At 38.2% G+C, this 23,752-nt stretch overlaps 3 protein-coding genes across 6 annotated transcripts; 1 reads left to right on the top strand and 2 right to left on the bottom strand.

The window, feature by feature from the left end:
• The first annotated feature begins 401 nt into the window (after positions 1-401).
• LOC106748698 (DNA topoisomerase 2-binding protein 1-A) lies at positions 402-10,275 on the top strand. 2 transcript variants are annotated; one of them, XM_014627501.1, is made up of 25 exons: positions 402-732; positions 1,209-1,348; positions 1,427-1,562; positions 1,638-1,745; positions 1,834-2,040; positions 2,186-2,402; positions 2,511-2,645; positions 2,722-2,798; positions 2,879-3,048; positions 3,190-3,331; positions 3,652-3,778; positions 4,040-4,255; positions 4,374-4,558; positions 5,034-5,200; positions 5,275-5,480; positions 5,662-5,795; positions 5,995-6,225; positions 6,497-6,559; positions 6,651-6,838; positions 6,925-7,046; positions 7,129-7,193; positions 7,283-7,420; positions 7,590-7,790; positions 9,353-9,582; positions 9,969-10,275. In XM_014627501.1, the coding sequence occupies exons 1-25, from the start codon at positions 622-624 to the stop codon at positions 10,189-10,191; spliced, it is 3,939 nt and encodes a 1,312-aa protein (XP_014482987.1). In that variant the 5' UTR covers positions 402-621; the 3' UTR covers positions 10,192-10,275. The 2 variants fall into 2 exon arrangements, with proteins under 2 accessions (XP_014482987.1, XP_014482988.1); XM_014627502.1 differs by having other exon boundaries at positions 1,430-1,562.
• A 216-nt stretch (positions 10,276-10,491) lies between these two features.
• LOC106748699 (cytochrome P450 6k1-like) lies at positions 10,492-15,479 on the bottom strand. 3 transcript variants are annotated; one of them, XM_014627505.1, is made up of 7 exons: positions 14,944-15,479; positions 14,430-14,668; positions 13,609-13,842; positions 13,168-13,451; positions 12,624-12,813; positions 12,135-12,315; positions 10,492-11,416 (listed from the first exon to the last, which is right to left on the bottom strand). In XM_014627505.1, the coding sequence occupies exons 1-6, from the start codon at positions 15,336-15,338 to the stop codon at positions 12,158-12,160; spliced, it is 1,500 nt and encodes a 499-aa protein (XP_014482991.1). In that variant the 5' UTR covers positions 15,339-15,479; the 3' UTR covers positions 10,492-11,416; positions 12,135-12,157. The 3 variants fall into 3 exon arrangements, with proteins under 3 accessions (XP_014482991.1, XP_014482990.1, XP_014482989.1); XM_014627504.1 differs by lacking the exon at positions 10,492-11,416 and adding an exon at positions 11,423-11,590; XM_014627503.1 differs by lacking the exon at positions 10,492-11,416 and having other exon boundaries at positions 11,892-12,315.
• Positions 15,480-18,529: 3,050 nt separating this feature from the next.
• Positions 18,530-23,246, bottom strand: LOC106748632 (cytochrome P450 6k1-like). The gene is made up of 6 exons (XM_014627342.1): positions 23,179-23,246; positions 22,259-22,830; positions 21,739-21,963; positions 20,883-21,157; positions 19,708-19,888; positions 18,530-19,102 (listed from the first exon to the last, which is right to left on the bottom strand). Exons 1-6 carry the CDS (start codon positions 23,244-23,246, stop codon positions 18,939-18,941), a joined length of 1,485 nt encoding a protein of 494 aa, XP_014482828.1. The 3' UTR covers positions 18,530-18,938.
• Positions 23,247-23,752: the final 506 nt, after the last annotated feature.

Below are 23,752 nucleotides of genomic sequence, written 5' to 3' on the forward strand. Positions count from 1 at the left end.
GCGGTGCTCTCATTCGCTAAAAAAATTTAGATAAACACGAGGTTCGTGCAACCGTTGAATAAAACTTACTTATTATTGGTGCATTTTTAAATCTACATCCAATCACATTTTCCAAACGTCGGTCATTCGGCTGTTCTGTTTGCCGAACAACAACAAGGACTTGTAATGGCGGCCGGCCACTTTTCAAACGCCAATTTAACGGAAAGTTAATTGAACTCGACGATCTACAATCGTGTCAACGACAGTGGCAATAGTAAAGACCGCCATTACCTTATCGAGATAATTGAGACATTGCCTCGATAATGCAGCACGTTATTTATCGCGGTAAGTTCGCGAGCGCTGTCGCGGCAGTTTGGTGTTTACGCTTGCGCTGACATAGTTGGCGCTACTGGTCCGTGTGTCCATTTTACCGCCAATGTGTATACACAACGTACGCGTTTTGTGTGAGGCGCCCGCATCTCCGACTTCCTCGAGTGATTTTCGAATCTCGGAGCGACATGTTCGTCGAACTTTAATTCGAGTGTGCCCACGAGGTGCATCCGCCACGCATATGTACATCTTCGGCAGAAGGAGGCGGATATATCGCGTGTATGATTCTCGGCAGAAGATTTCACCGTCAATATGACGACTCAAGATAGTCAGAACACGTTCAACGTAAAGGTGCATTTCGTCGTGCCGGACCACTATGAATCCGAGAATGATTGCAGCGAGAAGATGTGGCAGGCTTTTAATGTTCGTATATCATTATTTTTTGCCTTCTTATTAGATGTCAATATCGATATTTCGGGGGACCAGGAAATAACGGAACTCACGTTCTTCAACGTTTCTCTGATATTATTAAATATAATTACGCATTAATATTAAATATAATTACGCATTTTTTAATTCTGCTCCTTTTACCGTTCCCATTCAATTTTCTGGGTCTAATCGGAGTATAAGAGAAGAAACAAAAGTAATTCCGAAATTTTGAAATTTGATAGTTGGAGTAAGTGAGATAAAAGAACAAATCTTGTGTGACAAAATTAGTCGTTTTCATTAAAGAAAAAGAAAAACACGTTCAGAAATTGTCATGCAAATCTGCACATGGTAGGATCTTTCTTAGCTTTGCCAATTTAATTTTGAGGAATAAAGAATCCGAGTTTTGCTTACATATAGCTCTTATAATCTGTAATTACAAGTTAATATTCATAATCTGGTTTTTCTACTAGAAATGCGACGGACTTGGTTTGCAACCAAGATGGGTTAACAAGACATTCTGTGTTAAGATGCAACCGACTAAAAATGATGTATTTATCATAGAAGACTTTAAGGGAGATCTATTTGAAAAGCTAAGAAACTTCAGATCCTCGTAAGTGTATACAAGCAATGTGTTTTTGGAATACATTGTATTTGTGCTCAACCTACAATGTTGTAAATTATATTTTAGCAGGATAGTATCACCAAACTGCTTGCTTATTTGTTTCGACAATGATGAACCTATTCCAGAAGGAAACAGTCCGATCTATACGACAGCTATGAGAGGAATGTGCATTTGCGCATCAGGTTTGAGCCCAGAAAGCAAGGTACTGCTTTGGTAGTTGCTCTTTTATTATAGATAAATTTATTGATAAATTATATAGAATGTTGTTCAACTGTAGGATCAAATACAACGATATGTTGAGTATATGGGAGGCTTTTTCACAAAACAATTCAGAAATTCTGTCACACATTTGGTTACGGACTCGGTTATGTCTATAAAGTATGAGGTATGTTTTGTTTCATTTCTCAATGTATATATATGTGTGTATGTGTAAACAATACTAGTATAATGCGTGTATGTACATTCTCATTCAGGTTGCTATAGATATGAAGATACCAATCATGACGAAAGATTGGGTGAATGCCGTTTGGGACGCTAACTTGAATGAAGTAGTGAAGGCAGACGACGAAGTCTTCAGTAAATACAAATGTCCGGTTTTTATGAATCTAGTAGTCACCTCGACGAATCTGTCCAAGCAACAGAAAGAGGAGGTCAAACGTTTGATACACGATCATGGTGGAGTAAGTTGAAACCTATGTGATACATAGCGATCAACAGATAGACTATAATTTTCTTATTTCTTAAAGTTAGATAATAATTTGGACGGTACAGTCAGAAATTATGAATTTTTTTATATCGTTTATAATTACATTTGTCATTTTGCAGACGTTCATGGGTCCTCTCGATGGAGCAAAGGTTCGAGTAGTCATAGCTTCCGAGAACGGCCCGCTGAGCGACAAATTGAAGTATGCCATGGACAACGGTATCGCGTGCTTGAAAATCGACTGGGTATACAAGAGCATCGAAATAGGATACGCTTTGCCTTTTCGTAATTTTCTCATCGAGTCTACGAAGGCATGCTCGACACCGGAAAAACTACATAGTATGTAAATAATGATAGCGATTGCTATTGTAATGAATAGTTTACGTATGCATATATATCGGATTGAAATAAACAACGTTTTAATAAATAACTCGATAAATCTTTCAGCTCGTGTAACGCTCAATTGTTCCGACATCAGCTCGATACCGTACGATAAGCATCACAACAATTACTTGAACGAAACTTCGTGTACGGCAATATCGAATTTTTCTACCATGGAGTTACCTAATAATTTCACTGGCAGTGAGTATTGTTTACTTAATAATCCATTTCAACATATCAAAATCTCGAACGCTAACATACGTTTTCTTTCGAGCAGCTGCTACTTCAACCGTTTTGGATAGGCTAAGTTTTGGCAAGGCGAAATTGGCTGGACCATTTCTGGATGGATGTAATGTAAATCTTTCTCAATTTTCCATTATATCGTTGCATTCTTTTATCATTTGAGTTTCTCATCACCGCGTTCTGTTTCGCAGATTTATCTCGCCGGATTCGCAACGAGCGTCAGGGACAAGCTGAACAGAATATTAAACGTCGGCAGCGCGACGCGTCTCGACGACATCTCGGACGCTGTGACACACGTGATCGTCGGCGATGAGAATAAAGCATCCGCGGAACTGAAAGTGATGAAGTTAAGAGGCTTGTGGTACGGTAACATCGATACACTAAATTGGATCGGAGGTTGAATCGAGTTGAAATAAAGATTCTGCGATTCACCTGACGATAATAGATCTCTTGATTTCATATTCACGATTGACAATTTTACATTTATCCTTGTTCTGAGTAGTCCTTACGTATTGAGCATAGAATGGCTAGAGGAAAGTATGAAACTGAAACGCCCCGCACCGGAGGAGTGCTTCCTGTTTGAAACGAAGGGCGGTGCGCCGAAGAAGAGCATTGAGACACCTGCTTCGCCGCTCAGTAAAAAGGTACAGTTGATATTAACATGCGTGTTCTCCACGATTTGTACAGCAATAAAAAATTTACAAAAATTAGTGAAATTGAAGAATTAACTTTACAGGCTTTTGAGGAGCTAAGCGCGGAATTAAAAATCCACCTAGCTTAGCTCCTTAAAGCCCTATGTCATTTCTATACTTGGTTGAATGCCAGAGGAGCTTTCTTGCTATCGTTTAATTAGATTTTAACTTAATATTTTCTTAATTTGATTTTAAAATCAAATTCGAAGTACTAAATACGAATAATTAATGTGTATTACCGAGAGACTAATGCACACGTTCGTGTGTTTCAGAACTTGCAAATGTTGCAACCACCGAAGAAGCCTCCCGTACCATCTTTTAATTTGAAAAAAGACATTCCACCTGACAATGAAGAACGGCAACCTGATCTTGTACGGCAATACCTGCAAGAAACTACCGGTAATAATCAAAACAAAGAATGCACAGTTTAGATGGTACATTTAACATATATTTGAACATGCCGTAATAATAATTGTCGAATGGAAATTATGTTTTACTACGAAGAAAAATAACACAGATATGTTGCTGTGATTGTTAAGTTTTACGATATGAACACAGTTGCTATTATAAATTACAATTACTACAATCGATATTTTATTATTATTATTATTACATACTTCTGTATATTACAATAATAGTAGTTGCTATTGTGAATTATAGTTACAGAGAATTCGTTCGCGGCACGCAACAGCACGGTACAAGAATTCGCGAGGCCCCGCACGCCCGAAGGCAAAGATCAAGAGAACCACAACAGTATGACGAACGAAACATGCCCTAAAAGCATAATTTCTGCAACCATGCAAACCAAGGACCCGGGAAACAGCGATATTCTGTTGGTCGGTCAGGATTGTATGGTGGACAAGAATCTATTCCAAGGTATGACCGATGGCGATTCTGTTCGCGTGTGAAGCGAAACGAGAGAAACCGTATGATGAAGTCTCACAAAGAGTTGTTCTTTATATTTATTAATGAATCAATATAAATCCGTTCATAGGTCTGACGTTCGTCGTGACTGGCTTCGATAACAACGAGGATGGTAATCCAGAGGACACGATTGTGACATTGAGCGGGCGCGTGGTCTCGAATTCGTACACCGGTATTCCGGACTACGGCGTCGTGCCCGTGCAAGGCGCGCCACTGAAGCACACGGTCAACGAGATTGTCACTGACTTGTTTATCGTAAGTATTCTTCGTATCACTCATATCTTTTCTCTCTCTTTCTACGTGACCGTCATTGTTCTCTCTCTTTCTTTTAACTTATATTTTAATTTCTATTCTTTTTCTTAGCGCTTGAGAAGACATTTTTTTTCCCAGAGCACGAAATAAATCCATCTATTTCTCCATCTATCCATCTATCTAATAAATACCAACTATCAACAACGTAACATCAATGTTACAATTTCCTACAATATTGTAACGGTTACATAACACAAGCATTATATCGCAAGTGATGTTACGTTACTGTTACTTAGTGTTTACTGGATATCTATCTACCTTTCTATTTATGTCCATCTACTTACACATGTATCTATCTATTTATCTATCCACCTAGCTATCTATCCCATCTATCTGTCTATCTATCTATCGAGTGGACTCGAGTCTTGTAATGTGTTAGATGTATTAAAACACCGCTGATATTCGCTGGTCAAAACAGGAAGATTGCATAAACCAGAAGGAAATCGTCGGCATCGAGTATTATCACAAGCCGTTATCGATCAGGAAACCTTGTCGGCCGCTGTCGGAATGCGTCATAACGATGAGCATGTACACGGGGATGGAACGGAAGTACCTCTCGGCATTGGGCACGGAACTCGGCGCTATGTAACGTATAATCCAACCGTGAAACTTGCGCCAACAGTATTTTTTCATATACACGAATACATTTCTACACACAGATGCCAAGACATATTCTCACGGAAAGCGAACGCAGGGAAGAATGTGTATGGCAGCACGCATCTGGTTTGCCCGACTCCGGAGGGAAACAAGTACAACGCGGCGGTGAGGTGGAAACTACCGGCCGTCACTGCCAACTGGCTGAAGGCTTGCGCGGATCAGCTGACGCTGGTGGACGAAACGTCGTTCCTCGTCGGGGAAACGAGGGGTAAATTGATCTAGAAAGAATCAGTCGCCCTCTAACTTGTCCGTCATCTCTCTCCTTCAATTGATTACACGTGAACGAAATTCCGTGTCTCCGTATTTGCGTTTCTCAGTTTTATAATTGCACATCTCGAAATGTTATTTTTGGTGCATCGCACAATTCTAATGTTTGCTTATGGTAAAAGCGCCCGACAGGTCGACCGTCAGCTGTATCAATATAGAGATAAATCCCTCGAATGTTGACGAAAGTGAAATGAACTCGGCAGACAAGACCACGAGGAACATCATCACGCCAAAACGGCATTTGCCTCAAATCAAGGTACTCGTCTGTCTCAAGTGACCTTGATCTTTAAAGAGACCTTGTAAGCACGTGTCTGTGCGAAGAGTCTCACGACGATGTACCCAAGGCTTGAGAAACGATTTTTTAATGTCGTAAAAAATATAATTCGAGGCACTTAAATGCACGGCATAAAATTTGAAACTTAAATAATAACTTCGACAACGTTGCACACACACAGAGTCAGGAGATAATGTCCGGCGACACCCCGTTGATAAACAAAAGACTCAGCCTCGTGATGAATAAGACGCCGCAGTCACCGTTTCATGTCTCCACTCCGGAGACCCCATATGGACAGATTTTCAAACCCGATCCGTCGCCTGACACGAGAAAGGGCTGGGTCAAGTGGGTTGAGAATTTCCCGGATTTGCAGGTGACGGAACCGCCGTTGAAACGACGCGCACCCAGTACTGTGAGTACCGCTTTGTCAGTGGGAATATTTTAATACTGAAAATACTTATATGTATAATTCGCGAATTCTAATTTTATCGGTAAGATATTTTACGTTGGAAATCAAAATGTTTTATGTAAATGCGATTTTCTGATTTGACATCCTTCCGTGAGTTTTAATTGAGTTTTCAATGAATAGAATAATAGTTTGAAATCACCTCAGGGACGTGTTATACACGAGTGTTCTCTTTCTCTAACTGCATATACAAGCTATAATTAAGCGCGATTTACAGCCGCTCTCGGAACTGAAGAGACAGTTGTGGGAGAAACTGAAGAACCCAGGTCAGTCTGAAAAGGTGAGGCATAAACATGTTTTATTATTTTAATCATTTTCATATAATCCTTAAACTCACTCTTTCCTTCTTAACGTATCTTTCATACTTTTAGGAAAACGCATCGGATGAAGCGGCAGCGAAATCGAACGACAATTCTCTCGCGACAAGGACGGAAAAGAAACAAGACGACGACCGGTCTAGTAAAGACAGTCCGTCGACTCCTACGTTAATCAACAGGAAGCTCGAATTCAGTCAGGAAGGTACTCCGGTATCGAATGATCCGAGTAATGAGATAAACATGTACGTACATTTATATTTCATTTTGTATTTCCTTTTACTGCGTGTAGACAAGTAATTTGTGAGATTGTGAATTCATGTCTAAACAGGCAAATAGCGCAGTTGGATCAGGTGCTTCAACGGACGTCCAGCACCCCTGAGAGCAGGTACTCTCTGTCCGGTGAGAACGCGAAGAAGTACGACGACGAAACTTCCGACCACATACAAAACTGTGAGTGTCCGCTGTATTCATCAAGTGTCATTCCTTCAAGTTTCATATCTATTCTAATTTTTCCTGATCATCTCACACACAGATATGGTAAAGGACTCGCAGCCTGTCGACGCCATCGTGTGGGAGGATCCGAGTCATTCGAGACGAGTAAGGCACAATTGCTCATGCGTGTTTTCTTCTTTCCGTTCTCTGTCCTGTTACTTCTCACTTGTAACGCGAGATCTGTGTACTTATAGTCGAGGCTGAGCAAAGAAAGAATCGAAGAGGACGAGGGCGATATCAGCGAAGTCCAGGAGCCCGTTGAACAAGACGTGTCGATAGAATACGAATGCGAACCGTCGTCGATACGAAAGTTCATGCTGTCGGGTGTAAAAGTACGCTCTCAGATACATAACATTTATCCAGTGTTGCTGGTTTCTTTTTTTCTATTCGAGTCATCGAGTCAAAAATAGCGTCTCCTTGAACTCTCGTATTCTTATATTCAAGATTCCTTATATCCTCCTATATTCAAGAACCTTAACGTAAACTTAATGCCCGGCACAGGACCGACACGTGTACGAGCGAGTAATACATGCACTTGGCGGAGATGTATCGATGGATGCGAACTTCGACAACAGTGCAACGCATCTCCTCTGCATCAGGCCGTCGCGAAACGAGAAGATGCTCGGAAGCATAGCGTCCGGGAAGTGGGTCCTGCACTGCTCGTATCTACGCAACTCCGAACAAGCGGGCAGATTCCTCGACGTTAGTAGTGTAGCGTCTCTATCCTTATCGCTGTCGCATTGGAGATCCCTCGAACAACTTATCGAGGCCGCTTCTCCATTCATTTCGCGAAATTAAAAGCAGATCAGCGCGTTGAATATTGCACTGATTTCACGTGACCTTTTATTCACGCCGCACGAGTGATAATCGAACGATATATGAAACAATAATCATGTGCCGATTAACGATATTGAACAGTCTTTTGCGATAATACATACTTTAAGCGAACGTGTGAAAGCTCAATGTAAGTATCGATGATTCACGGACGACCATGGCTCGTCGATAAATTCTACGTTAACCCTTGGTTGACGTTATTGCAATCATTATTTTTTAAATAAACAATTTAAGGTATGTGAAAAAAGATAATGTGTAGATTCTACACAGAAAAGAGCAAAATATTTCGCATGCTTTAAGAAAAAAAAGTTCTGTTTATATATGCGATTATTCGAGATTTGACTATAGGATCTTAATTTTTCGCTTGGATCAATTTGACACGTGAGTGTCGAATTGGGATTGAATTAGATTTCATAATGTGAATTTTCGGTTTCGGTGACGTGAAGAAATATTGGATTTCGCTTTCGAGTTAGCACCATCATAGATTTCCGACGTTTCATGAACATCCCAGTTTGCTTCTTCGCAGAGAAGAGCAACCTGAGTCTCTCATTGCAATTCATGCCTCATGACGTTCCTTTTCCCGGCGAAGTGAACTGGAATATACACGAAACATCGGAAACAAATCCGTTTCTAGGTTTCTTAATTTTGTGGACTTTTCCATCGGTGAAAGTCGCGCTGAGAGCTTATAATCGCGTCCTATTGAACTCGCGTATTTTTGTACTCTAGATAAATTTGCATCGGATAAATTTCGCCATATTAAATAGTGATAAGCGATTTGTGATAATACAAACGATAACATCGTTATCCCAGATCTCTCCTGCAACGAAATACAGATCGTTGTTGTAGTATGTGCATGCGAAAATTAACTTTGAGTAACTCTCCACGAACCTGTTATTCGCGATAAAAAAATATCTCGGCTCCATTAAGAAATTCGATATCGGCCCTTATTGGTGTACATTACAATACTGATCCAATCTGTATTTACAGAGCGCGTGGATCTGATAATTTCCATTTAGATTCGCATGTGTAGGCAACATCGCCGATAACTATTATATAATAACTCCGTTATCACGATTATTATTATATCAATGTGATAACTTATGCTGTAAAGTCCACCATTTTCGTAGAATCGGCATATGAAATCTGAATGATCGATGATAACGCTCACTTGCAAGATCGCGAGCGGAAGATTACCGTGGAGCTCAATTCCATATGTATTTTTGTACGTGCAATTCTATATTTGACGTGAAGAAGTTTGAAGCGTTCAAATGCGATAATTAAAATTATACGAGAGTTTGAATTATATGAAGGAGGCTTGAATTGAAAGTGAATTTGAAAAAGTTTTATGATTTACGAATGTGAAGTGCTCGCGACTGACGGAATGCGAAGTATCGAACGCCGATTGATCCTGGCAAATGACAATTTTGCAGGAGGAGGAGTACGAATGGGGCAACCCGAGGAGCAAAGGTACAATCCCGGAGCCGAACGGTGAGATCGAGCAGGCGATCGCGGCCGCTGCTTACAGGTGGAGGCTGAAATTGTCCATGAAATCGGACGGTCCGTTCTCCGACATGGTGGCTTTACTGCTGGTCTCCGAGGAGAAGTACGATCAGTTTAAAAGACTGATCGAAGCAGGCGGCGGTGTGGTCATCCAAGCACGGTGTGTATCTTCGCGAAATTCAATTGTATTATTATTTTGCACCGATCGTTTGATCAACGTCATATTTGCTGTACTATTTCCTGGAATGAAAATCACACGGTTTTCAACCTTATATATAACGCATAAGGTTGAAAATCGCAGAGGTAACTCTGGTTATAATGATTTATAGCGTTATAATAGCTTTGATTATAATAATTTCAAACTTACGTGTACATATGAAAGGCTACAAGTTGTGCAATAGGGAAGAATTTCAAACTAGCAAATGACCCTGTCGCAATAGTTGCCACTCGCAGGGTTGAAACAGATTGAGAAATTAACATTAGACGACAATGTCAAATTGTTTTGCGAGATGCTCAATTATCTATCGTCGCGATAAATTGTCGTAGGCCGCCGTACGACGCGAGTCCGACCGGACGCAGGATCACTCACTGTTTCGTGAACGTCAGGCAGGTGAATCAGCCGATAGATTGGGCCATGTTGGCCAACAAGGGCATTCTCTGTTTCCTGCCGCAATACCTGAGCGACTATCTGACGGTGACGATACCGTTGAATCCGCGGGACTGTGTACTGCCGGAATTCAAGAAATACCTTGCGTTATTGCCGAAGTAAAATCCGATTCGTCGAGGATATTCTTCTTGCTTCTCCTTCTTGCATGGATAGCCGCTCCTGTGGCAGGGACAGCGTCATGTTTTCGTTTTTGAAATCAGTGGTGTGAAGAGAGCCAAGGTATAAAGGAGGCAAAAGGAGCATCTCGCGTGCCTCGGCCGCTCGGAAATCGCTTGGACGTTGAAGAGTGATTCGCGCGGCCGGCCGATGTTGATACCGGTGTTGCAAGTTGGATTTCGAAATTCTTTGCCGACAGACTCACAATAGTTGCCACGAGGAAGTATCGACTCGTTAATTTTTACATTTTTTTTTTCTTTCCGTTGTCACTTCACACTGTGCATTCGATGTCAGAATCGAAACGCTGGCCAATCGAAGAGGAAGTAAAGGAGGTCGCGTCTTGAGCCGGCATTCATAGACGGATCTTATTATATTTCAAAGTTTCAGAAAGAAACCGATTCTTTCCCAATTTTTCCGCGGATTTCTTCGGCTTTTCTGTCTCGAGGGTATAAAAATTCGTTTAGAAAAATGCACGTGTGCTCGATTAAGACCCGCCATATTTATTTTTTTCCGAAAAGAAGATAAGAAGGCGAAAAAGTCAACGGGAGAATGGAGAAAGTGACGGATTTTTTCGAAATTTTAAAAACTACATATCTTATATTAAAGATCGTCTTCTCGTCTTCGGATGCTGCACGGCTCATTTCATTGGCTACGGGACATCTGAAGATGGACTTAAGACTTGAACTTTAAGATCTTACTATGAATACCGGTCTTGATCTTGATTCATCGCGCATCACTGATTCGACGGTGATTCCTAATACGAAAGATATCGCAGTGACGCGCGATATCATACTTTGTTTTTTCGCATTATCGAGGAAATTACGGTGAACCAAAACTATAATTACTTGTAAATGTGAAGACGCCTACGAGGTACATGTGTTACTCTCTCCGCAATGTAGATTACGATCTACCTTGTAGACGACGGGTTACAATAATGTATATAGTCAATTTGAAAACACGACGATGAAATGTCGAAATAAAGATTTTTTTACAGATAATAAAGAAGTATCCCTTAAGAATATCGGCGTTCTGCTAATGTCGTCGTAAGAATGTCCCGTAGCAACCCTCTGCGTTCCCGAGAATGATCCTGGAAGATCCTTGGAATAAGTGATCGATGTAGCTTGTTACCAGGTGAAAAACTCCTTGAAGTAGTAGTAGATCTCTTCTGCAACTTTTAACGACAGATTTTCTGCCATGTATTATACCTGCGCAACGACGACGTAACGATAACGATAACTGTCGTTCAAAATCGTAGAACAGATTTAACGATATCCCTCGCTGCGATCGACAAAAATAGATACAGATGCGCGTGGATACTGCTCAGATGTCGTTCTCTCCATAATGTCTGGAAAATATATAATCTAATAGTGTTAATCATAATCACAAATCGAAAACTTATACACATCATTTGTGTACATCTTGTGCTCATGTGATGTTAATTACATAATGATCTTTAAAAATGTATTAAGTTGGAGTCGCAGTATGACATGACATACAACTACATTGTGATAAAACACGATCAGCATTTATATCTGGGCAAGACATTGTCATAAAATTATAAATCAGCCATCCTGCTGGTATCCTTAACGACAGAGTATGTAATAAAAGCCACTGGATCGCAGTTAGGATTCTTAATGTATGTATAATCTCGATAAACCAATATATATTTATTATATCAATAAAAAAAATATTACTTCCCAAGGTCTTAGACAATTAACATTGTGTCCACAATAATAAAACAAGGCGATAATATTATATATCGATCATGCCTTTTTTTCAGAGATTACGCGTTCTATTTTTGCACTATTGATAAGTCGACATTATCAACGTTTTTCGGATCTTTTGATCAACCGTACCAACACCGGAAAGTCAATAATGTACATACTAACATGTCACCGTGCACGCATGTCGTCTATATCTTCTTCAAATCCAACTGGAATCCCATCGGTGGCGTAGTAAACACATTTCTTTTGTCCACGGTGCTTAGCCAAGAAGGATTCAACGCGACCTCGTAGTCCTGCAGAATCGATATCAGTCCCACGGCGGTTTGCAGGTATCCTAATCGACTGCCTGCTCGAAAATAGATTGTATTAGAAAAGAAAGACCGATTGTGTGATATAGGCAGAGATTAGAAAAAAAAAGATATTCCTTAAAATGAATTCTCTATAAATTTCTACTCACCACTGTTTTATCAAAATAGAATAATTAGTAGGCTCATTCATAAGTGTAACATCCTACGTACTACAGATTTGACTGATACTGTCTGGTATACACGATGTATTTATATAGTTATAAATACATTATTCATTGTGTGCATTCCGGCACACAAGTAGCAAGAAATTCTACCGATGCATTAGCAATGGATATGATTTACCGACCTATGCAATTGCGCGGACCCTCGCCGAACGGCATGAAGGTGCACGGTAGCATCTCATTCTTCCTCTCGTCGCTGAACCGGTCAGGGTCGAAAGTCGTGGGATTCGAATGATACCTGGGATCGGTGTGAAGACCGTACAACGCGATATATACCGGCGTGCCTTTCTCGACAGTTATCTTTGTGCCGGGAAACTGTAATTTGTAAAAATCATAAACTGTAACGTTTGACATTTTCCGTGCCGAACTAATTTTACGTGACGAGAATAGATTTCTGTCTCCATATTGTATCACGAATATCACTTTAATTTCACTATTAAATTCCTACATGTATGACTAGGTTTTAATCGTCTCCTTACTTTTGTATGTTTTTATCATTAGTAATGTTATGTTGTTATTATTATGTTGTTATTGTGTGTTATATTAGTTTTGTAGTGTGTTATATTATGTTTTATATTACATGTTTATATGTATATTATGTTACATATGTATATGTTTTGTGTATGTGCGTTATGTTACATACTGTTACGTTTTTAAATCATGCCCTACCGTGTAATCCTCGAGGGGAACTCTGTCGATGAGCGGCGCAGGCGGATACAGCCTCATCGTTTCGGACACCACTTGATACAGATACTTCATATCTTGGACAGCCTCGTACGTGACAGCACCGTTCGCGGCCTCGATCTTCTCGAGGATCTCCCGTCTGAGGCGCTTCTGTATCTCCGGTTTCTTGGCTAACTCGCAGAGTGTGTAGGTCATAGTGGTGATACTGGTCTCGCGGCCGGCGGCGAAGAAGATCGCTGCTTGAGCGATAAGAGTATCCCCTTCGAATTCTGAGGGGAGCAGACAATGGACACAGCAATAAGTGAGCAGACCGGTAGTGATCGAATCATCTTTCGATCTTAATCTCGGTCTCTTATTTTTCCGTCTGCATGCTGTCGAGATATTTATGTTTGCACGAACATCCGCGAATCAATGACAACCACTCACGGAAGATCTCGTTTGTTGCATCCTCGTTCTTCAGCTGCAGGAGAGAATCGATCAAATCGCCCCGTTTCTTCTTACTAAATCGTCTGTTGTCCATCGAGTTCCAGAAGACCCTACGGAAGTAATTCGTTTGCTCACCGAGCATTTTCAGGCCAAAATATTTCCCGATATTCGGAAAGAAGAAAAGAAAGAAGAACCTCACGGACCTCAAGAAGTTCTGTTGGAAAGCTATGACCGCTATGTGAGAGAAGAAAAATAATATCAAAGGTGGTAGGAAATTTGTTTCACGAGAGAGAAGAAATCATATATAATAATCATATACACAGAAAAATACATTTATTGCATTCAAGCAAATATTACTTATTTCGAGTATTTCATTAGTTTATATGTTACAAGTTCATCATAAACATCAAATTTACTCGAAATGTATTCTGAATCCTGGTATATACAAATTTGGTACTTCAAGAATATTAAGTTAAAACAAACTTCGGTTTTGCTTATTTTCTTAAATTAACCGAATTTACTTCTTCGGTAAAGCTCATAATATTCTTGAAAAAAGAATAAATTCTCTCGAGTACGTAATAATGAGTTTTTCTAAAGTGTTTTTCTAAAATTTGTGATGACAATACATACTCATTACGAATATATTTGAAGATTATTATCAAGAAAATATTCTTCGAAGAAATATTTGTCGAATATAATCATCACTTAAAAGAAGGGAAGTAAATGGAATAATCGCTTTTGTTAGCAGTGAAGTAATATTTTTCTCCGTGTATCGTTTTTACTCGCATATATATGGATCTTTAAACTTAAAAATCTCTTACAATTAGTATAAAATTCCGGTGTGGGCGTGTCGAAAGAGTTGATGCAAATTCCGAATGCCATGGAAGCTATTACGTTGGTGGTGTACTTGTAGAATGTCTCCTTGACGTTGAACGACGCAACTTTGGAGTCTCCTTTAAACTGATCGCGTAAATATGCCCCCATGGATTCTGCGGACTCCACCATCAGCAGGAAGAGATTCTTTAGCTTCCCGCTCGTGAACACCGGCGACATTTTCGTCCTGTGGAAGGAACATAAGAGATTTATCACTTAATTTTAATTTAATTTTGTGTCGATGAACTAACCTAAAGAATTTCGAAGCAAAGGAAGAGAAAAAGAAATGTAAGAGTTGGCGCTTTTCCGACACGGCCCAGTTTAAGAAATTAAATGTAATCATAAATATTCGAAGACTTAGCACGATGGTCCTCGATAACAGATATTTTCGGCATTTACATCGGAGCGTTGGAGCTTGAATTATAACTCCGATACAATTTGCGATATAATAATAATATTTACCTCATATGCTTCCATTTAGGATTGCTTATCGAGAAGAGAGAGGAGGAACCGATTTCGTCAATCGTGCTTTGGGCTGAGAAGTGACGGTTTGGAAACATATGGAAATCTTTGATAAGCATTTGCTTGATAAGCTCCGGATTTCTCACGAGGAGGAACGGCTTGTGCAGGATGTAGATGCCCACGACGTCATCCTCGTCGGCGGCTTGCTTATGTAGATCACCGATCAACATACCCGACGATTTGCGCATCAGCACGGCGTCCTTGAAGTTCCCGAAGAACCAGTGCAATCCGGGCAACGAACGTATGCCACGTCTCTCCCAGTAAGAATGTTTCCTCTTCCCCCAAAGGTACAGCATCACCAAGAGCGCCAAAAGTATGAAGAAAATATTCGTCATCGCGAACCTATATCGTTAACGAAACCTTGCGTCTGTACGTTAAACTTGGTCTTCACCGAGGTGAAATTACGTAAACCGAGAACTGCGTAATAAATAAATGTTAATGCAAGCCGTTACAGATACTGTAAGAAACTGCGGACGAAGAGGAAAGAGAGAAATCGAAAACGAATACGAATAAATAGCTAAGTCATTTATCAAGGGGCATGATAACAATTTTTTATTCATTTGTGCCGATAAAGATAGCTGTTATCCGCTACGTTAGCCGCTTTACGTTCAGCTTATATTGTTTACGTCATAGTCGCAGATAACTGGTATAGAGATAGAAAGATGCAAACTGAATAAATAAAAGATAAAATTTTAAAATTATACAAGTAAAAAATTAAGTAAAATCTAAGTGAATAGATGAGTAAACAATTAACTAAATGAATGAATAAATAAACAATTAAATAAGAAAGGGGGACTATACTTGCTTCGCGAATCTTGGCTATTTATTTTTTTTTACCTGGCTGTGCACATTACTTCTAGAGCTGCGTGAATTAAAAATTTTTTATGCCGAATCGATTTTCATTTTTTTCATTTTCGAATCGAACTGCTGAAACACAATTTTTAATTAACAACGTAATCGTTAAATTCGACATGACAGTAGTAAGGAAAGACTTCGGTATGAAAGGTATAACATCGATTTTGTGATAATATGTAAGAAGTAAGAAAGTAAGAAAGTAAGATACGTATATTTGAATATTTAGAACAAAATTGAACTAGTAGTAAAAATTGATGATAAAATTGATACTGATAAAATATATTTTATTTAAGGTAACGGTAGTTGGAATAGTCAGATATGCAAGATTATAAATCAATTATTAACCCATTAGCGCCTGAACGGACATTTTTCGGTACCAAAGTTCAAAGAGTCACTGTACGACGCATTTGATCGAAAAAAATTTTGGAACCACTGTTCCCTATGTTTTGAAGGTTGCTCTTTTGAATGATGGTGGTTAGAAGACCCTAAAATGAGTTTTTTATGGAAAAATAGCAAATTAAAAAAAAAACATAAATTTTTTGATAACATTTTTTTTTTAGGTAATTTTTTTGCTTTTGCATTTTTCTACATACTTAAGACCGATAAATATCGCGTCCATGACACCAAAACTAAAAGTTATTGGCTATACATAATTAAAAAAAATTTTTTTATTTAGACAAAATGACGTCCGAAACAACAAATTTTAGTTTTAAACTTCAGCAATTTTTTTCTCGATAACTATGGACTTGAGGAAAAATTTTCTAAGAACAAAAAAGCCGTAATATTAGTCAAAGAATACCCTCTAATTTTTTCAGGACCATAAAAGAAAATTTTTGACTTTCCAGAAAATGGGAAAATTGAAATTTTCGAAAAATCGTTTAAAAAATCTGAAAAAATTTAAGGGTATTCTTTGACTAATATTAAGACTTTTTTGTTCTTAGAAAATTTTTCCTTAAGCCCATAGTTATCGAGAAAAAAATAGCTGAAGTGTTTTTGAAGTCACTGATCACAAATTCAACATTTTTATTGTATAATTAGTTCCAAAGAAATTTTTTAAATGTTATCGGTCGTTCACGATCAATGCAGAAACTGAGTGATTTTAGAAAAATGCAATTTCATAAAAATAATATATTGCGCATCGTAGATATGCACAGCTGCGAGACTTGTGTCAGAATAATTATAAATTGTAAAATTAATAATTGATAATAATATTTAATATTGCGATACAGGCTAAATTTAATATTTATATCAAATGATTAAAAGTTACCACTAATGCCAGCGCTTTTTATTTATTCACATGATATTATGAAAATTTATTTAAATACGCTGATTTTAATAGTATTTCTCTTGCTGCTGTTTTGAGCTATTGCTTTTAATATGTTTGAAGAGGATCTTAACGTACAGCGAATTTTTTATATTATGCCAATTCCTGTCATGCTGGACGTCTTTATTACTTCGTCAATGCTAATGTGTGAGATTCATACTTGAATTTTCTCGATTCGATATTTTCGAATTATCTAGATTTGAATAATAAGGTTTCGAATTCGAATCAAATCGAATCTGATTCTAGTCAATTCGTATTCGCATATTTCTCACATCTCTAATCAACTCTTTATATTCGTTTTTCTTTTGTTATTTCTTCCTACTCGATTCCAACTATTATTTTTTTATTATTTCTAACTATTATTTTTCCTTCTGCGGCTATTTCTTCATTTTACAATTATTTATTATGGTAATAAATTACTGATTATTGTTAACAGAATATAGAACAGAGTGAGATCAGGAAAAGGAAAAATTGGAGATTATGAGATTTGGATTCTATACTATGTACACGTGTTTTCAGTTATGTTATTAGCAATAACTTTATTGTATATGTATATATGTATATTAATTAATTTAATCTTGCGTTGACAATAAGAAATTTTAATAAATAGTTGTGCCTTAATTAGGTATTCAAACGAGGCATTTGAAGCACGACAGACAACAGTAATTAACAATTAATTGTGACACTGACTATAAATAAACACTTACTATGTGAGGTGTATGAAAACTCGCATGTGTTTGTGTTAAACTGTGTAACAGTTTAACCGTACATAACAATATTTTTCTTTTCATTTCGAATACAGTATCGACTCAGTACGACTTCGAGACGCAAGTTTCCAGACACCTCGCACGACACGACGATGTTCGACTATCACGGGCACTGATTAGTTAGAGGGAATTACTAACGGGCCAGAGAGATCCCTTTCTGATTTAGTCTTAAATTCTATCCGACATAAATTCACACGAGAAGCTCGATATTGACGTTGTTCACAACGTTATGAGTGTAATTTCTTTTTCGTCGTTTCCGGAATAACCGGGAAGCGTATTTACAAATGCGTTTGTCAATATTATTAATATCTTGGAGCTAATATTATCTGTTTAACACTCCGTTAACATTCGTGCTCTGATTATTGCGACACACTCCTATTGATTCTTTTCTCGCTCCGAATATCTATCTTTCAAGTCTAGAAAGATTTTCATGTTATAGTCCATAGGATTAAATAAGTTAACGCCGACTAACGAGCTCAGTTCATAACTAATGAATCATTTCGAGTGATTTCTCTGTTATAAACGCGTGAATAAAATTGAAATAATAAAATAATAATATGAAAATTATGGAGTAATTTAACGAAGCTAAAAGAAGATGTCCTTCGTTTCTAGAATCAATATAAAACGTATATATTAATATAAACGTATGTGTATTTGTGTGTGTGTGTGTGTGTGTGTTGCACGTGCGTATATTGTACGAAGAAATCCACTTCTATATCCGAATGTTTTCCCAGTTTTATCACTGTTAATGTCAAGAAGACACCCGGATACGGGGAAGCGAAGTATACCTGGAAAGTACACTGCCATAAGCGAAGTGAAAAATTCGGATCGTTGCAGTGTGTTTTCCACGTGTGTACACACACTCGGTGGACACACATGGTGTACAATTATTCCTCGGCGAAACGGATTCGCCGTTGCTATTTTCGCTGATTGTCTGACAACGAATTCGATTTCAAAGTCAGTTGCGATTATGTCCGATATGCGTCCGCTTATCGAACGATTCTCTTGAAGTGAAGCTTGATGCCATCGGCCGCTGCGGTGAAGGTTGATCGTGTGTCCAAAGTGCTTTTGTTCTCTTGGCTCTGCCAGACTTCGTACTCGCGCAAAAGCATCGCCAGAACAACCTTAGCATGCAACGTACCCACTTTCGATCCTGCAAACAGCGAATAGGAGACTCGATTGAGTAATCTTTGTTGAATAATTACTCAAGACGTCGTCAGAATGCGATTCATCGAAGACTCATCGATCTGTTTATGACTATATATAATTATAAAATGTGCAATTCTCTTTATATCATATGTAATATAGAGTATTGTATTTAATTATATATTTAATTATATATTACATATTACATAATTAAATACTATATATATATATAATAGGCCGATCGATAAAAGATATTCTTGACTTTGAAATACACTTTATAAATTTATATATATAAATATATATAATTGTATAAATTTATATTAAATTTATATATATATATATATAATTCTTTTTTCTCTGTATATATAAAATAATATAGTCTATCTAATATAGTCTTATATTATATATAATATGCAATCTGAGTCAACATGTATTATTCTCAATGTAACATGTTATGTAACATGTATTATCGGAAGATAATTACATGTCCGCTTTATCGCGCTCTCAATCTCAATGATGTGATATTAATCATAGGAAAGTGTATTTCAAAGTCAAGAACATCTCTTATCGATCGGCCGAACGATCACAAAATGTCTTCTCTTATATACGCACCTATACACATTCTGGGTCCAAGTCCGAAGGGCATGTAGGCGTCGCTGATTGGATTATCCTCAAAGAATCTGTCGGGGTTGTATACCTGCGGCTCGTCGAAGAACCTGGGGTCTTCATGCATGCCGTACAGAGAGATGTATATCGGTGTGCCCTTTTCGATGGTGATGTCGGTGCCGGGAATCTGGAATAAGAACACAAATTTTTCGCTGCTATTAATTTTCGGCTTCGAAGAAATCCACAGTCCAAATCAATATAAACTTTCCTTCTAATAAAAGAAAGCGATGAAAAAAATCATCGGTGAAATGTAATTTGTACAAAAATTAGAGAAAGTGAGATATTTCTCTTCACTGTTAAAAAGCGTTAGTCTATGATACATGTTACATAACATGTTACATTAAGAATAATACATGTTGACTCAGATTGCATATTATATATAATATAAGACTATATTATTTTATATATACAGAGAAAAAAGAATTATATATATATATAAATTTAATATAAATTTATACAATTATATATATTTATATATATAAATTTATAAAGTGTATTTCAAAGTCAAGAATATCTCTTATCGATCGGCCTACTATATATATATATATATAGTATTTAATTATGTAATATGTAATATATAATATCTTCTGCAATTTGAGTACTTTAGTCTGAGTACTGTAGTACTTCAGAACTGTAAATAGGTTTAATTAAATAATACGTAGAAATCACGTGGATCGGCAACTTTATCTGTAACGTAACTTCTTCATGAAAAGATAACGAGATATAAAAATGTTGAAGTTGTTATGGATAAACGAACAAAGGAGGAACTTGTTGAAAGTCGAGATGTTGGTAATTAAGCGTTATCTTTTCTTCTAAATCCGAAATAATTCTACACATTAGCTGAGTTATTATAATAAATTTAATAATAAATTATAATAAATTTAATTACCCAAATATCTACCCAGATAACGTTAAAACATTCTGAGAACGTCGTAAAGAGGTTTTTTAGACAATAAGACGTCTAAAGTGCGTTTTTTAAAGGTCTTTCAGATATACGTGTTGTTTAAGTGCCAAGTTATTTGAAAGTTAACGACCTCTTGCAAAACTTTCAACGTTTTTACAATTTCATTCCGAGTAAAATTTCAAATTGCAGGCAATATATTTTTTGCGAGAGTACCGACCTCATAATCTTGACGGGTGTATCGGTCGATCGTCGACACGGGCGGATATAACCTCAGGCCCTCGGCGATCGCTTGATCCAAGTATCTCATGTCGTTGAATGCCTCGTACGTCCAGCCGTATTTGTCGATAGCCCTGTTAATGTCCTCCCTGGCCAGTTGCTGATACTCCAGATGTTTCGACAGTTCCATCAACGTGAAAGACATGCAGGAGGAGCTCGACTCGAAGCCGGAGAAGAAGGTCCCGGATTGGTACAACAGATTGTCACCTTCGAATTCTGTGACAGACAGAGTTCGATACTTCAGTCTCTATCGTCATCTTCGAGTTTTATGGTCCAATTTAGCGTTCGTACGCGGAAAAAACAGTTTTCGTCGGTATAATTGAATTTTCTTTTGCCTGGGGACTAGACGAGAACTCGGTTGCAGCAACAGAAAGATTCCCGGATTCCTATTCAGTTAATCGTTCTCATTTGCCTCTCAGCCGAGTTTTATTATGCGGCCGAATGTTCACGCGAATGTTCTCAGTCGCGGTAACAGATGATATATTTCCCGTCGCCGAGATTCACAGATAGCACAAGATGTTTTAAAATCATCCAGAATGTATCCCGGATGCTATAAGGAGCGTATTAAGACGCTCCTCCTCGGCGCATTCGGAACGGTTTCAGGATGTTTTATATTGTCTAAATTTCATCTCGATTCCTATTCAGTTGCAGGAACTGAGATTTTTTCCGTCTAACACAATGAAATAATTGCCGGTTGAAACTTGCCAGAAAGCTCGAAACACACTTGAGTTTTCACGGTATAAAGTGTTCACAAATTTTCTGAAAAATATACAACTGCGAGGTAGATTGGTACTCACTGTAATCGGGATTCTGGTCGCCGTATTTCAGCTGAAGCAACGAGTCGATAAAATCCCCTCTCTTCTTGCCACTCTTCTCACGGTTCTCCATCGCATCCCAGAAGACCTTCTTCACGAAGGAGGAGTTGAAGAGTATATTTGTGCCCAACAGCTCAACCAGTTCGGGCGTGAAGAACACCATCACCAACGCGACCATCCTCTTAAACCCGTGGAAGAACTCGGCAACTGCACGATTCATTTGCGATTTATCATACCAATATCATTTACTATATTTTCCCTACCGATGAACCCCGTAATCTATTATTTTACTATATATAGATACACGGGAAAAAAATAGAGTGGAATTTACCTGATAAAAAAAGGGAGAGAGAGAGAGAGAGAGAGAGAGAGAGAACGAACCAAAAAGTTTTGACCGAAGAGAACAGTTTTTAAATTAATTTAAAAGTTACATTTTAATAATAATTGCAAATTAATCGCTCTTAAGAACAACTCGGATCTTAAGGTGGGTCAGTCAGTTTACCTGCGGTGGTGAATTCGCCGTTCGGATAATGGAAGGAATCCATCTTGGTGCCGAGAGCAACCGAGGCGATCAAATCGGTCGTGTACTTGTAGCTGAGATCTTGGGCGTCTACGAGCTTCGTATTGTTAATGTCGGTCGGCTGATTCTTCAGGAACTCCATCATGGGTCCTCCTGTCTCCATCATCAACGGGAACATTTGCCTCAGCTTGCCCTTCGTCAAGGTAGGCGTGATCTTGGAGCGCAGGTATTTCCACATCGGGTTCTTCAGGCCAAAGAGATTCTTCATGCCGATGCTATCCTTCTGATTGGAGCCGGCGAAGTGGCGGTCAGAGAAATTGTCGAAGTCGCGGATCATGAAGTGCTTGATGATCTCGGGGTCGCGCAACAGCAGACAGGGCTTGTGGAAGATATAGAAGCCGACGAAAGGCGCCTCTGACCTGGCCGCTTTGTGCAGGTCACCGAGATGATATCCCGGTGCGGTACGGAAGAGCACGGCATCCTTGAAGTTGCCGAAAATGAAATCCGTCGGGAGCGATTCGACGCCGCGTCTCTTCCAGTAGTTCAGCTTATATCTAGCGACAGCATAGCACGTTCGTGTGAAGGTATGCTTCAGGTTTACGAAATGAAGAGAAATTTATCTTAAATTTAAACATAGAACTTGTGAGAGAGAGAGAGAGAGAGAGAGAGAGAGAAAGAAAAAATTGCTCGTCGTTCTCACACGTGTGTATTAATGATAGAATTTAAACCATAAATGGAATTTAATCAAAATAATGTGTTAAAATAAAAATCAACAAATATGAAGAAACAAGAAGAAATTACGTTATAGTTTTGCTCATTCGCAGAACACATATTAACATACTTAAATACTTTATTATCTTTTATAGTCCGATGATCTTTTTTTTATTGAGTTTGATACAAACCTGGAATATACGTAGAAAAACAATACCGCCGCAGCGAGCAATACGAATGTGGCCAATATAATCTCCATCCTTTAATCTTTCTTCACCGTCTAATTGTTCTTGAGAACTGAGTGCTGCTCCAAGTCTGCAGTCGTCACTTATATACTTATCGGTAATCCGATAGCGGCAGCTGTATTGCGCCTATCAGTCAAAATATATAAAATGGAAGTCCGAAATATAAATCAGATAACTATCACAGTCGAGCGGACGAACTTCATCACAATTTAATTAATGTAATTAAGTAGCTGAAATAGCTCAAATTAAAAACGTAGCTTATTTATGTGTTATAAAAAAAATGAGAGGGGAAGGGAAAGAGGGGGAGAGAGAAAGGAAAAAAGAAAATAAGAGAATTCTCTCCAACTTTACGCAGAATAAGGCAATGATCTTCTGAAATCTGATGATGTACTGCAAACTAACAATTGCATTTATCATCGTTGTCCAAAAAGGTTTAATAACATCATGTATGTAATATAAACTGAAAAAAAAACTAAAAGTAAAACAACGTCATGAATTATTTATTTAAAATAATTTCCCA

The sequence above is a fragment of the Dinoponera quadriceps genome, unplaced genomic scaffold (assembly GCF_001313825.1).
Source record: "Dinoponera quadriceps isolate SergipeBrazil2010 unplaced genomic scaffold, ASM131382v1 scaffold2094, whole genome shotgun sequence".
In the NCBI taxonomy this organism is placed as follows: Eukaryota; Metazoa; Arthropoda; class Insecta; order Hymenoptera; family Formicidae; genus Dinoponera; species Dinoponera quadriceps.

Bases quoted from the DNA above. Each gene is read 5' to 3' on its own strand.
- LOC106748698 (XM_014627501.1), top strand. From the start codon at position 622: ATGACGACTCAAGATAGTCAGAACACGTTCAACGTAAAGGTGCATTTC. The intron at 2,041-2,185 runs GTAAGTTGAAAC...GTCATTTTGCAG, and splicing joins TGATACACGATCATGGTGGA to ACGTTCATGGGTCCTCTCGA. The intron at 5,201-5,274 runs GTAACGTATAAT...TTCTACACACAG, and splicing joins GGCACGGAACTCGGCGCTAT to ATGCCAAGACATATTCTCAC.
- LOC106748699 (XM_014627505.1), bottom strand. From the start codon at position 15,338: ATGACGAATATTTTCTTCATACTTTTGGCGCTCTTGGTGATGCTGTAC. The intron at 12,814-13,167 runs GTAGGGCATGAT...TACAAATTACAG, and splicing joins TTCCCCTCGAGGATTACACG to TTTCCCGGCACAAAGATAAC. The intron at 12,316-12,623 runs GTCGGTAAATCA...ATTTTCGAGCAG, and splicing joins GGGTCCGCGCAATTGCATAG to GCAGTCGATTAGGATACCTG.
- LOC106748632 (XM_014627342.1), bottom strand. From the start codon at position 23,246: ATGGAGATTATATTGGCCACATTCGTATTGCTCGCTGCGGCGGTATTG. The intron at 21,964-22,258 runs GTAAACTGACTG...TGAATCGTGCAG, and splicing joins CGGCGAATTCACCACCGCAG to TTGCCGAGTTCTTCCACGGG. The intron at 19,103-19,707 runs GTGCGTATATAA...CGCTGTTTGCAG, and splicing joins TGGACCCAGAATGTGTATAG to GATCGAAAGTGGGTACGTTG.